This window comes from Artemia franciscana, chromosome 6 (genome assembly GCF_032884065.1).
Source record: "Artemia franciscana chromosome 6, ASM3288406v1, whole genome shotgun sequence".
NCBI classification, from domain to species: domain Eukaryota; kingdom Metazoa; phylum Arthropoda; class Branchiopoda; order Anostraca; family Artemiidae; genus Artemia; species Artemia franciscana.
In genome coordinates this window covers 7088191-7103515 of record NC_088868.1, presented here as the reverse complement: position 1 = coordinate 7103515, position 15325 = coordinate 7088191, and the positions used below count along the sequence as shown (strand labels likewise).

At 34.0% G+C, this 15325-nt stretch overlaps 1 protein-coding gene across 1 annotated transcript in view; it reads left to right on the top strand.

Moving 5' to 3' along the window:
• Positions 1-15124, top strand: part of LOC136027977 (pleckstrin homology domain-containing family A member 3-like) — a 30652-nt gene extending 15528 nt beyond the window's left edge. Inside the window, exons 5-6 of the mRNA XM_065705471.1 lie at positions 7723-7893; positions 14964-15124. Coding sequence (XP_065561543.1) covers positions 7723-7893; positions 14964-14984 — 192 coding nt within the window. The 3' untranslated portion in view covers positions 14985-15124. The remainder of the gene's footprint in view (positions 1-7722; positions 7894-14963) is intronic.
• The last annotated feature ends 201 nt before the right edge of the window (positions 15125-15325 follow it).

Sequence of the window (15325 nt, the reverse complement as noted above, 5' to 3'; positions counted from 1 at the left end):
AGGAAGGGCATCGATATTTCTGTAAGTACCTATTTCCCATAAAAAGTAGTCTCTGTTTCTAGAGCAAGCTGCTGGCAACAGGAAGGGCATCGATATTTCTGTAAGTACCTATTTCCCATAAAACCTAGTCACTGTTTTTAGAGCAAGCTGCTGGCAACAGGGAGGGCATCAGTATTTCTGTATTTTCCTGTTTCCCGGAAAATCTAGTCCCTGTTTCTAGAGCAAGCTGCTGGCAACAGGAAGAACATCGATATTTCTGTACGTCCCTGTTTCCCCTAAAACGTAGTCTCTGTTTCTAGAGCAAGCTGCTGGCAACAGGAAGGGCATTGCTATTTCTGTAAGTACATATTTCCCATAGAACCTAGTCCCTGTTTTTAGAGCAAGCTGCTGGCAACAGGGAGGGCATCAGTATTTCTGTATTTTCCTGTTTCCCGGAAAATCTAGTCCCTGTTTCTAGAGCAAGCTGCTGGCACCAGGAAGAACATCGATATTTCTGTACGTCCCTGTTTCCCCTAAAAACTATCCATGATTCTAGAGCAAGATGCTTGCAAGAAGAAGGACATCAACATTTCTGTTTGTCCTCTTTCCCCTAAAGCGTATTCTCTGTTTCTAGAGCAAGCTGCTGTCAACTGGGAGGACATCAATATTTCTGTTCATATCTCAATATTCACTAAGTTCATGTCTAGAATCTGTCCTCTGGAATGATTTTAATAATATTCCGTAAGCTCTTTCCTATGTATCCCATGGTGTCTGAAGCAAACCAACAGAATTCTGTCTGTTAGTCGTTTTTCTTTATTCGAGGTGAATAACTTTGAAAAATACATCAAAAATTTCTTTTTACGCATTTTTGTTACGTTTTTACGAGTTGTTCATATCAGCTTAACCCTTAGTTCCTACATATTGCATTTTATGGAAAATTGCAGCGATTTCGTGGACTGCGGAAACCAACATTTTTCCAGAATTAAATAAAAAAAAACAAGTTTTTTTACTGAAAGTAAGGGGCAACATTAAAACTTAAAACGAACAGAAATTATTCCCTATATGAAAGGGGCTGTCCCTTCCTCAGTGCCTTGCTCTTTACGCTAAAGTTTGACTCTTTCTCAGCAGTATTTTTTAAAACGATAAAAAAAACTTGAGCGTAAAGAGCGAGGCGTTGAGGAGGGAACAGTCCATTTCATATACGGAATAATTTCTGTTCGTTTTAAGTTTTAATGTCACTCCTTACTTTCAATAGAAAAAAAACTTGTTTTTGTAATTAAATTTTTGACCCTTTTTTAAATAATGCCAGGAAATCTGACCCAACCTCCACAGAGAAATCCTCTCACCATGGAAATATCCTCTATACAATTCAATCCCAGTGAAAATTTACCTCGTAAAATTACTCTTAACCATTCCGCGCGTAAAATTGATACGGAAAAGAGAAGCAAGACATATAAAGATAATTTTGTGTAAGAATTTCGGCAAATTCCCCCAGTGTATAATTTTGCTTGACAAGTTCACTCCTCGGAGACTTCCCTCCCCATGGAATTCCTCCGTGGAAAAACCCCAGCAGAAAATTTGTCCCCCCCACCGGAAAATGTATGCATGCATCCCAATTAAAAATACTATGCGTAAACAATGGACAAATTTTATAACTTAAAAGACCTTTCTCCTGGGGCTGTGGGGGGTTCATATTATACCCAAAGGCATAGTTATCGGGCCTTTCAACTTTGATGAACAAAGCTATCTCAAAATTTTGAACGGAAGATTTTGGGAAAAAAGTGGCGGGGGAGGTGGCCTAGTTGCTCTCCAATTTTTTGGTCACTTAAAAAAGGCACTAGAACTTTTAATTTCCGTTTGAATGAGCCCTCATTTGATGTTCTAGGACCACTGGGTTGATACGATCACCCCTGGGGAAAATAAAACGAAAAAAAACACGCATCCGTGATTTTTCTTCTGGCAAAAAATACAAAATTCCACATTTTTACAGATAAGAGCTTCAAACATTTGCAGTAGGGTTCTCTGATATGCTGAATCTGATGGTGTGATTTTCATTAAAATCAGTTGACTTTTAGAGGGTCTTTCCCCCTTTTGTCAAAAATCAGGAAAATATTCTCAGGCTCGTAACCTTTGATGGGTAAGGCTAAACTTGATGAAATTTATATATTTAAAATCAGCATAAAAACCAATTATTTTAATATATCTGTTGGTATCAAAATCCTTTGAAAAAAAAATCGAGTTTCGGTTACTATGAGCCGGGTCTCTCCTTACTTACAATTCGTTACAACGAACTGCTTGAACCACAATTTTCTCAGATTTTTCTTTTGGTTGTTATTACGTATATGATGGAATTGTCGCCTATTCAGTACCTCTGTCTTAGCGCTAAAATGTTTGTGAATGTGTAAAAAGCATAATATTTTAATTAAACGGTCCTTGTGTGACAGGAGTCGTTCCTAAATAATTGGAACAAAAAGTCAAACATTAGCGTAAAGAGTGAGGTACTGAGAAGGAGGCAACCCTCTTATATACGTAATAATTTCTGCTCGTTTTAACTTTTAATGTTGTTTCTTACTTTCAGTTGGAAAAAACTTGTTAATTTACCCCCCCCCCCCCCCAATCAGAAATTTAATTTCTGATTGTTTTTTAAATAATGCTGGGAAATTCAGCACCATGGAAAAGTTCTTTCATGGAAGTTCTCTTCCCATGAAAAATTCCTTCATGGAAAGATCCTTCTCTGATACGCTGAATCTGATGGTGTGATTTTCATTAAGATTCTGTGACTTTTAGGGGATGTTTCCCCTTTTTTCGAAAATAGGCTAATTTTCTCAAGTTGTTAACTTTTAATGAGTAGGACTAAACTTTATGAAACTTATATATTAAAAATCATCATAAAAATTCGATCCTTTTGATGCATCTTTTTGTATCAAATTTCCATTTTTTTGAGTTCCGGTTACTATTGAGCCGGGTCGCTCCTTACTTACAGTTCGTTACCACTAACTGTTTGAAAACGCGAATCTGTATGTCTTGAAATTCTTCGATTCAAATGAGAGAACGTATCCAGGAATCAAGTTAGTAGCTAATTGTTAAAAATGGAAGTTATCGAAAACTGATTATTTATGTGAAATTTTGAGTAATTGGCTGGATTTTGCTGCGTTTTTTTCGTAGCTTTTTTTGTTGTTGTTGTGTTTTTCCATAAATTGCAGGTACTGGAACTAAAGGTAAATGTCGGTTTTCGCTTACCTATTTCCGAAATGCTTGTCAGCCAATTAGAAACGTTTTAATTTCAACTTCGCTCTTTCGTCCATAGGAAAACTTTGTTTTAAAAAATATTTGGCTAGTTTCTAGTTAAATAGACATTATGTGCAAATAACAGAACTTTTATGCGAGAGTATTTCAAGCTGTCTGAATTTTTTGAAGTATTTCATTAGTATTGAGTCGCGGAATGAATTTTTGGAAGATTGTCTGGGAGTAAATGTTGGAATGCACAAAATAGAATGCACATTCCACTGATATTAAAACAGTTGTTTAAGTTTGTTCTTATGGGGCCATACAAAGGGGATCCTGTCTCAGGGGATAATTTGTTAAGATTTGAGGTGTAGAAATTTATTATAGCTGTTGTCGGTCAAAAATCTTTACGATTTTTGTGTTTTTTGCTTGTTCTGTGCTATGTTTTTTGGTTTTTATTATTTTAAGTTGTGTTTTTGTGTGTGTGTGTATTGCTACGGCCCACAGGCTTTTGCAATAAAACCTTATGTTATCTTATATTTTGAATAATACATTTGGATACTACTATTTGTAGGTGCCTGAGATGAATAAGATTTTAGTGTTTAACAACACTATTTATCGAAAATATAGATTTTATGTATTGCCTAAAAAAATTGTTTTAAAAAGGAATTGTGGCGATTTCTAGTTACAAAAAAATATACGCATACAACCTGAAGAATAAACTTGGATACCACTGTTTGTAGTAGCTTCAGATGGATAAGACTTATCAACACGAAACTTGTCAATTTATTGAAAGTTTAGGCTATTAAACTCATTTCATTGTTATGTTATATGTTACCCGTTCGTGGAAGGAAAACGTATCGGCTTTCTTCGCCATCCCTTTGTTTAGTATGCATATTAACTACCACTTTTCTGTAAGTCGAAAGTGTTCACAGGAATTTAAAAACACCATTTACTGAAACAATATTTTACTGAAAAAACTTTTTACGAGCCACATTATTTATTAGACTTAGATACCCTTATTTGCAGTAGCTTCAGATGAATTTTAATTTGTCTATTAACTGAAAGTTTGGGCTATTAAATCAAATTTATTTTTATATTATATCTGATGCTTGCGTGGGAGGAAAAAATACCGGCTCGCCATCTATTTTCTAACTAAGAATGTTAGCTACCAATGTTCTGTTAGCCCATGGAAACAAAAGTGTTATCTATCAAAAATTCTAGATAACAATTTTCAGAAATACATTAATTGGACAGGAAATTTGATCTGCTGCCAACTAGGCTAACCTGTCCCTGACGATATCTTCTAAGAAAACCTCAAAAGAATTTGCTAACTGGGAAATATATGTTGCTGTCCTTGATTTTCTATCGTTGTTTGTATCATGGGAATTGGTCTTCCGCTTAGCTGCATTATCAGTTTTTGAATATGGCGCTCCAAATTCTTCGGCAATGATTCGATTTTTAGAGAGAGATAGTAATTAAAATAAGGTAAAACAATGAAATCAGTAAAGGTTGGATATAGGCTGGAACTATGTCTAAGTTGAGAGGGGGGGGGGGTAAATATGATAATACTTAAGAAATATAAACAGAATTTTTGTTGCTGTGGTATCTTGTTAGAAGAGAAATATTGCATTATGATAATCTAAAGTAGTACCCCCGAGCCCTACCTAAAATATGATCATTCTAGCAACATTCCTACGAGCGATAAACTCCTGTAATTTTAGGAACAATATATAATAATAAACTCCCGTTATCTTCATCTTGTCCTACAAAAATTTTGCAAAATATAACCATTCTGTTTATAAATGCCCTTCCCCCTCACCCACCAACACAAGTTGGGGAAATTTTTGTTACAAATGTGGTTAGGATTGGAATTGAAGGATAATCTGAAAATCAGCTAAAAATAATTTAATAAATTTGGATATCATTATTTATAATGGAAAATTCTGCGTTTGACGAGGACGTGTTGCATGAAACTTGTTGCGAGAACGTTGCTGTTGCCTGTAGCGTGTCTGCCTGTGGCGAGAACGTGTTGCGTGAAACTTGTTGCGAGAACGGTGCTGTTGCTTGTAGCGTGTCTGCCTGTAGCGAAAACGTGTTGCATGAAACTTGTTGCGAGAACGTAGTGTTGCGAAAACCAAGTCAAGAATGTTTTTTTTGGAAAGTTAGTGTTAGGTCAAGCCTTTTTGTCGGCCTGGGGAAACAGAACTGCTAGCTAACAAAAATTGTTTGCTAACAAGTTATTAGTTTTTGAATATGCTTTTGATATTTATTTTTTTTATCAGTTTTTGAATCACTTTTTCAATATTGTTTAAAGATTTTCTGCGACAATTATTCGATTTGTTAGAGAGAGAAATAAATATTAAAAAATTAAATAAGAAAATAACTATGCTTTTTGGATTTAGTCTGGAGCTAAATCTAAGAATTAAGAGGAGGAGGAGTCTTGACATACTGTAAAAGACTTAAGAAAATATATAACAGAGTTAGAAAAGGAATCTTACATCAAGATTATCGAATGTAGTTGAGCCAATGTAGCAATAAAATTTTGTAACCTTTGTTTTTGGGAATCAATAGGATGTCTCTTCAATGGCGATACTCCCCCACCTCTCCCAGTATTCTGCTATTGATGGTGAAAAAAGGGGAATCAACAACCGTATCTTTGTGGAAATATGGTTGTTTTTGTTACTCCAAGTGGAAGACAGTAATCCTCTATTCAATGAGCCTACAATGATGATGATTTTTCTATTATATTTATTATTTTGAAGATTGAATATAGTATTTGAAGGTTGAGGTTTTTGTCAAAATCTCGAAAATTTTATATTATAATTTAGATTGTTGTTCGATTGAATCTGTACTATATTTATTATTTCAGAATAAGCGGCAAATGGGAATTTTTTCATTCATAAGTTTCTGAAAAACATTTTTTTTTTAATTTTGATTAGTATGGGTCATTAGTATGGGTCTCTTTACTAGTTTGTTTTTGCTGCTGCACCATCGTCGGATATTGCAGACCTTCACTGAAGGGTTTTCAACTATGAGGATTTCAGTGCTGTAGCTTTTATGTTTCCTAGCATTCTCCACTCTAGGAGTAGCAAAAATTGCCATTTTGGGCACTTTACATCACGTTCGATTGGTTCCAGGCTCTTTTTTAAATTCTTATTTTGTTTATCACTACGAATTATTATTAATTTAAATATTAGCTCTTTATTTGTGAATCATCGTTTGTTGAGAAATGTTTCTGTCACAAGGCAGTTTTTAGAAAACGCGTTTTTTAATTTTCTTTATCGTAGACCTCTACTTACGGGTTTCCAACTATGATAATTTCCATACAGTAAATTTTTACGCTTCCTATCATTTTCTACTCTGAAAGTTGTACAAAAAATAGTCATTTTGGTCATTTGATGTTATGTTTGATGTTATGTTTGATGGGTTCCAGGCTCTTCTAAATTCTCAAAAATTTGTCTTTATGAATTATTGTTAATCCGAATGTTAGCTCTTTATTTTTGAATCACAGTTTGTTGGGATACATTTCTCACTAGATAGTATTTTAGAAAACGCGCTTTTAAACGTTCTATATTGTAGACCTCTATTCAAGGGTTCTCAACTATGATCTTTTCAGCACTGCAATTCTTATGCTTCCTAGCCCTCTCTACTTTGGAAAAGGTACCAAAAATTGCCATTTTGGGCATTTTGACGTTAGGTCTAATGGGTTCCAGGCTCTTTTTTAAATTCTCGAAAATGTGTTTTTATATATTACAAATTATTGTTATATTTACTCTGAATATTAGCTCTTGTTTGTGAGTCATAGTTTGATTGGAAACTTTTTTCACCCAGACTTTTTCTTAGAAAATGTGTTTTCAAACGTTCAGTTGCAATTGGTAGTGGTTTGCTTTTTACTGGGTTGCAGCTAATATTGCCCACACAAGGGCTAGACAGACATACCGTTTCCTTTCCAGTACTTCAATAGCGTTGGTATGCCAATCATAAGCTGACATTTCCAAGTAAAAGGCAGCATTTTATTGGCAAATGTTTCTAACTATTAGTTTGTTTTCAGGCTCTTTATGAAAGTGCTTCTTTGTTGTCTGTGGCGCGTGACACATCCCTCTGGATTTTAAAGGATTGAATTAAGTCTTTCTAAAATCCAAGCTTATGAAAGTAGGCTACTTCTAAAAAAACAAAAAAAACTCGCGTGCTGATCAATAGGCTGCGTTGCGAAGGTACCGATCTTCTAATTCACTGCCTTTTGCCGGGAGTGCAATGAGTGATTGGGGACAAATCATCCGAAGCTTTGAATATCCCCCCCTCAGACATCTCCAGATACCCATTTAGAGTTGGGCCGACTCAAACTAAGCTAAGAGAGTCACACCATTGACCTCTTCCGAAATCAAATAATCTGCGACACCAGGACTCAAAGCCCGTCCTCAGGATTTCAATTTTAGCGCTCTGACCACTCGGTTCGTACGGCTCATGAAAGAGATGAAGTTAATCCGCTCACTCAAATTATGTTTTTGTTTTCAGGCTCTAGATGAAAGTGCTTCCTTATTGTCTGTCACCTGTGACACATTCCTCCAGACTTTAGAGGAATGTATTAAGCTTGGCCGAGATGTTTCAACCCCTCAGCCTTTTCTTGTTCCACACTCTCCCGTTGTTGAAAGTTTCGCTGGAGTGCCACCATTCCATTCTAAAAAGGTATTTCAAATAATCTTTTGGTTTATTTTTGATCTAGTTAAGAAAAAATCAGCAGGAACCGGGATCGAGCTTCACCCCCTCCTGGAATGTTTGTCCGGCTCGTATAAAAGTAACAAAAAAATGCCAAAAAAAATTTTATGCCCTTTGTAAAATTTTTTATGTGCTTTGTAAAATTTCAGTGCAGCAAATTTTTACGTTTCCTTTCCTTTTCTACTCTGAAATTTTTACCAAAAATTTCCATTTTGATCATTTGATGTCACGTTTGATTGGTTCCAGGGTAGTTTTTTTTACTTAAAAAATTGGCAGGAACTGGGATTTAGCTTCACCCCCTCCTAAATTTTTGTCCGGCTCGTACAAAAGTAACAATTTCTTATGTGCTTTGTATTTTTTTTCGTAGTAACCATCATAGGAATTAAACCTTTCAGGTGATGAATGGTAAAGAGCGAAGTGTCTTCTATATATTGTTTTTTTTTTGTTTCCCGCCCCTTTGTAAAGTAAGGGTTGATTGATTGGGCTGATTTGTAAAGAAGGCTGATTTGATTGGGATTAGCAAATTTTATTGCCCCTCTCCCGTTTCCGTTTTTGTTAATTTTTTTTATTCCTTTTTGCTCCTAGAACAAGCCTTGGCTTAAATCAGGAACACAATCATCCAAAAAGTATTCATTTTAGCTTGCCTTATTTTTTCTTCGAAAAAAATAACGCAAAATTTGGTTTACCAGCAGCAATCAGCTTAGAAATTTTAAAACCTTGTACAGGAAACGTGTAGTCTCCTGGCTTGAACTACAAGGGAAATCAGTTTCTTTGCAGAGGTAGCGCTGATCTGTCCTTTTTTTCCTATTTCACTGCTAGTGGGGCAGCGGAATATCAAAGAGAGATATTTAAGGGCTCACATGACTAGTCAGTAAAAATTAAGCCCTGATCAACAAACATATGAGGACTATACTCACAACGACTAGTCAACTGATCAACAGACATACGATGACTATGCTTATGATGACTTTGAGTAAATATTATGTACTGATCAACAAACATATGATGACTACACTTACGATGACTAGTCAGTAAAATCTTTGAAATAATCGAAAGACCCATGACGATTATACTACCGATGACTGGTCAGTAAAAACTAGACCTCCGTTGCCTGTGCAACGGGAAGTGTTGCAGCAACTGTGCCCTGTTCCTTAGGGCACAGTTGCGGAGCAACACGTGCAACTGTGCCCTACGGGACACAGTTGCGGAGCAACAGTCTCCATTATGTCCTTCAGAGGACATTTTTCTAATGCGGCTTCGATTGTTATCTTGAAGCATCTTTGATATGGTTTTATTTCGAGCTCCTACTAAACTGAGTTTGGTAAAATGTTTAGCTGGTCCAGAAATAAACGAGAAAAAAAAAATTCTAGCTGGCCCAGAACCGAAGTTACCTCTAGAACGTCGAAACTTCGGAAATTATTTCTAAGAGAACGAAGCAACTTGGTATAAAGAACACTTCACTTCTTCTTGCATAACTTTCATAGCACTACTCGATAAAAATAAAATAGACATCAAAATCGAAAATTTAAGAAAATTTCAAAAAATCGGAACGAGATTGACTTTTCCGGAATTATTTCCGGGAAATCTGTAAGAGCTACGGAATTTCATGCTTCAGTTCTCGAAAACATCAATAAAAGTTCTATATGAGTTCATAATTATTTTATCTCTAAAACGTTTACTTCCGAAACTAGGGCCGTCTTGACGCCAATTCGAAGTATTATGTTTCGAGACGCACATTTCGGGAATTATTTCCGGGAAATCTGAAAGAGATACGGAAATAACGTCTTATAGTTTTCTGCTTAACTTTTGATGGTCTAAACTAGGAAAATATAAAACAAACCAAATTCACCAAAAAATTTAAATTGCCCCGAGGGCATGACAAAACTTCCAAATAGAAAAACCCAAAGAAGGAATTTTATTTCGGAGAAACTATTGTAAGCTCCAGTTGTTAGGAGATCGAGACCTGTCGAACCGCGTTGGAAAAAAAATTCTAGCTGGTCCAGAACAGAAGTTACCTCTAGAACGTCGAAACTTCGGAAATTATTTCTTAGAGAACGAAGCAACTTAGTATATAGAACACTTCACTTCTTCTTGCATACTTTTCATAGCACTACTCGATAAAAATATAAGAAACATCAAAATCGAAAATTTGAGAAAATTCAAAAAAAATCGGAACGAGATGGACTTTTCCGGAATTAATTCCGGGAAATCTGTAAGAGCTACGGAATTTTGTGCTCCGGTTCTCGAAGAGACAAATGAAAGTTCTACATGAGTTCAGCATAACTGTATTTCTAACAAGTTTATTTCCGAAGCTAGGGTCGTCTTAACTTAACGCCAAACATCGAACGCGCAGTTTCTAAGAAAAAAAACGGTTTTATTTTTTTTTATGGAAAACTGTTAGAAATTTTAGGAACTTCTCTGGAACTTTTTTACTCTGTTTCACGTTTCCTTCCCTCTGAAAAATCTCAAATTTTTAACTCTTACCACTTCGGAGCTACAGGTCGCTGATCACGGTGAAAAAAAAAAAAAAAACAACTGCGAAAGCAGTAGTGTTGCTCCGCAACACAATTATGCTCTGATCAACAGACATATGATGACTATACTTACTATTTCACTGCTTCTGGGGCAGTGGAATATGAGAGAGAGATGTTCAAGGGTTCATTTGAAATGAAATTGCTACATCTACGCGCTTTTGTAAGCATCAAAACATAATGTTCACAATGAAATACAATTTTATAAAAACATCATAAAAAGAAATGATCCCGTCTCTTATTAAAAGATTTGATGTGGCGTTGGTGGCTGTTTTAGACGTAGAAGATGTGGCTGTTTTAGACGTAGAAGACGTAGATTCACCTACATTGTTTAAGCTTTATCGTATTGTGTCCCCTTCATATTGTCCAACTGATAAGTGAGGCACAAAGGCTCACAGCTCGGTCTAATTATATTAAACGTTGACATGCCGAGAACAGACGACTTGGAGAACAGCCTCGTTCGATGTTGCACGTCGGCTTAGAATGATCTCCCTGTGGACGTTTTCCCTACAGTCAACAAGTTTCCCTATAGTCAACAACTTTTTTGTTGACTCCTTTCAAAGAAGGTTCAACCGTCATCTGAAATCTCGTGACGAAGCGATGTAAAGACTAGCAGGAAATCAGATATTTAAAAGATTATCTTCTTTGGTTTTGATAAAAAAAAAACAACAACATAGAAACAGAATCTGTTTTCAAGATTTTCTGCTTTGGTTTTGGAAAACAAATATACAGTATATAAACAGAAAATTGTAAGATAAAACCTACTAAACAGTCACAAAAAGAAATAAAAAAAGAGGACATACATATAACTGTAATAGTTAGCTGAAATTTAAATACATAAAATAGCAACTGTACAAATTTATTCTTAAACGATTCAATTAACATTAATAACAAATTATAAGTACTCCCAGTATCCTCGAATTTTCGTGGAATTTCCAGAATTTTCCCAGAAATTCTCGAATTTTCCAATTCCCTGATTGAATTTTGGGTAAAGATTTTTAGAGCAAAATATCCCGTTTCTTGTCAACTCAAAAGGTTATTTTTGTATCCTAAAGTTTGAAATTTTTTTTTACTGATCTTGTTTGAACAGTAGCTGATTTTCGTCAGCAGCTCAGCATTAATGTTATACAGTATGGGAGATTTGATTCAGAAATGGGACATATCACAGCGCGCGGTTTGAGAATTTTCCCAATGTGTCACAGCAATTGCTTTAACAGGTCTCTTATATCCCCATCACAATGCGCTGAAAATTTGTCTTTGCGCATGCGCGTTGGCAGCCATGACGAAAGGTAGTGGCTGATGTGTCCCAAAAATCTTTGATGGAGAGTATAGCAAAATGTCGTGTAATGTATATGCTGTGATAAGTGGTTGAAGGCGGCAACTTTCAAATCTGATTAAGTGGATTAAAAAAAGAATTTTGATCAGTTTCTTTTTTATTCCTTTTGGCTGGGTAAATTTTTTAGTAATGTTTAAACCTAGGAAAAATGGTTAGGAATCACATTATCAAGGGACTATTTTAAAAACAAACTAAAAAACGGACCGAAGATTTGTTTCTATGTATTTTCGTTACTTTTGTACGAGTTAGACATATTTTTTTTTTGGGGGGGGGGGAGGGGTCAAACCCAGTAATACTCATTTCTGTGAGTTTCTTATTTATTTATTGTTACTATTTTTTCTTTTTCTTCTTCGTGTGTTTACTTGTAGTGTTTTTTTTGTGTGTGTGTGTTATGTTTAAAAAACATTTTTTTTTCTCCTTTTTGTCATATTTTTTCTGTTGAGAAAGGCTCCCGGACGTGGGGCCGAAATATTCGGGATATATATATATTTTTTTTTAATTAAAATGTAGTTTTGTTTTTATTTTTGTTCATTGCTTTGTTGAAATTAAAACCCGTTTTTTCTTCCTTAATTTTTCGTAAATGGAAAAGTAATGTGGTCTAAGAAATTATTTAGGGTAATATCCCCCTCCTGGATAGGGCCTTGTACATTATTCATGCATTTTATTATTGAGGTCGTGTTGTTAAGGTTACTTCTCCTGCTAAAAAATTGAAATGAAGCCGACTTTAATCGTTTGAACCGTATAAATGAATATATGAATGAATCGTAGTAAAAAAAAGATATGTATTTTGAACATTAAAGTTTTCATTTGCCCAAGCAGCATTAGTAAAAAAAAATTCCTTTAAGAAAGAAAATCAGGGTAATAGACATTACAGGAAAAAAACTAGCTCTTTTATCAACAACATTGTGTGCCCATTAACTTAATTTACTACTTTAAAAAGAAACTTTAGCTGTCAAAATTTTTTATTTTGGTCTATTCATTTCACAAATTGATAAATGTATAAGCCTTAATATAGCTTAAAGAATAGATTTTGGCTCACCGTACATGAAAAATTAAAACGAAATTTGCATATTAATTTTAATTTTTTGGCTAAATGGCTTTCCCAGAGTTTTGATCGGACTATTTTTAGAAAAAAGGTTGGGGAGGGGGTCTAGATGCCCTCCAATTTTAAGGTTATTTAAAAAGACCACTAGAACTTTTAATTTTATTTACGAATAGGTAATTTTGAAGAAATCTGTTTAGTTAGCAACAAATAATTGTTACCAAATAAGCTGTGAAATATATAGAACAATCTTAGTAGCTTGTCTATGCTAATAATTAGAAATTTTAAGTTAGAAATTAGGAAAAATGAAAAAAAAGTTTCTAATAGGTCATTAGTTTTGAGTGAAAGCGTTTGTGAATTTAACATTTTGAATTTAGTGAAGAGGGGCCAGTTGTACTATCCCCCAATAATTTGGAAAAAAAACTATAATTTATGAAATAGCTTTTAGCAAATTTGATCTTTACTTTGAGCAGATTTTTCTTTTATGATTTCCAATTTGGTTTATTTTTGGTTTGATTTACAAACTTTGGTTTATTTAATTCACAAATTGAGAAATGTATAGCCTTAATGTAGCTTATAGAATAGACATCGGTAATTTTGAAGAAATCTGTTTAGTTTGCAATGAATAATTATTGCTAAATAAGCTGTGAAATATATAGAACCGTTTTAGTCTGTCTATGCTACTAATTAGTAATTTTAGGTTAGAAATTAGAAAAAATAAGATTTTTTTTCTCATTTTTCAATCAAAATGATTGAAAACAATCAAATTGTTTTCTAACAGGTCATTAGTTTTGAATAAAAGCGTCTGTGAATTTAATATATTTAAATTTAGTGAAGTTAAACTAGATTTCCAATTTGGAAACTAAAAATAAATTTTACCAAGTTTCAGATGGAAATCATCTTATAATATGAATCAATAACTGACTTTGTCCGTAAAAACTCTCAGTTCTTAAACAGTCGTGTGTAGAATGGGTATCTGAAGCCAGTCTTTCTCTTTATGCAGCAAGTAAAGTCCAATTAATTTCGAGGGATTTTACGTGTTGTTTTGATAAGTTTACCCCTTTTTGCTTCACAGAGGGGGGGGGGGGAGGATTTGGTCAACTTTTTTTCTTGGGGAAGGAGACCATGAATTTTACGGCTGGATGAGGGGGGGGGGATTTATCCTCAAAGCTTAGCCTTTTTTATGTTCGTCTTAAAGGGTTTGCTGGTAGTTGTTTACAATTTTGAAATTCAAGGCAATGATCCTTAAAAAAAACAACTAAGAATAATTAGAGGAATAAAAAGAATAATTAAACAAAATAAAAATAAACATATTTCTGAATAGTACTCAGTGAGTTAAAGACTGCTCTAAAAAAAAAATCTTGACCATTTCTTAAAATATTCATTATTCACCTTTACTGCTGTTATCACCGGTTTTCTATAAGCTTGTGGGAATGTAATTGTTAGAAAAAAAAAAAAAAAAAAAAAAAACGCTCGCAGAAACATCTAATTTAAGCCGGATAATTTCAAAATTGGCATACGTAAACTAAGATTTCAATATGATAAATACAGACTTCAAAACTGGTATAAAAATACAATACAAAATTGTAAAGCGCAATAGCTGTTCGCTGTTATTTATTAAATTATTTATTAATTCGTTATATATTTATTATAATTTATTTATTATTTATATTATTATATTATATTTATATTATTATTTATTGTAATTTATTTATTATATTTATAATTTATTAAATTAGTTAAATTAAATAGTTAACAAATTTGAATTTCATTTTTATTCTGTGATTTTTTTTTTTAATTTGCTGTTTAAAATCCATCAATGAATGTCTCCGGCAACGTTTTGAATTGTTAGAGAAATTCAATTATTTTTTGTCAGCACGTGAAAACCTAATTATTAGTAAAGTTGTTTGTTACCTTTTTCGGTACTTAAAATGTATTAAAACCAGAGTTGTCACTAGGTCAATAATTTGATCACTAGCATCGTGAGAAAAATCACTAAAGGAGCAAAAAAAAAAGAAACCTTAGAACACAATAAAAATTAATCCTTTAGGGCTCCCTGAAGGGGTGATATACCGCGGTTGTTTACCCGAAATTTCAAATGGCTTTATTTCCAGATCGTTTTTTTTTTCAGGGCCAGAATGCGACATCTTAGAAGTACACTATTTTATTTTCGATTTGTGGAAGTGGAATGGGCAAGAGAAAAAAAAAAAATCCGAGTGTTCATCTGATAATGTTTGATTATTTATTTGGCTATTATATATTTACTGAATAAACTGTTAATTATTTCGTTAATTAGTTATTGTATATCTAGTTTTCTTGTAAAGAGAAAAAAAAAGAAAAGTGGCAATTTATTTTTCTTTTTTTTTGTTACAGAGGGTTGAAATGCGGAACTTGTGGGTCCACGGCACATTTAATTCACTGGGGTGGTTCTGACGGAGATTTGATTAGTTTGCTTGAATTTTTCCCTAAGTTTGGGGTATCGAGCGGATTTTT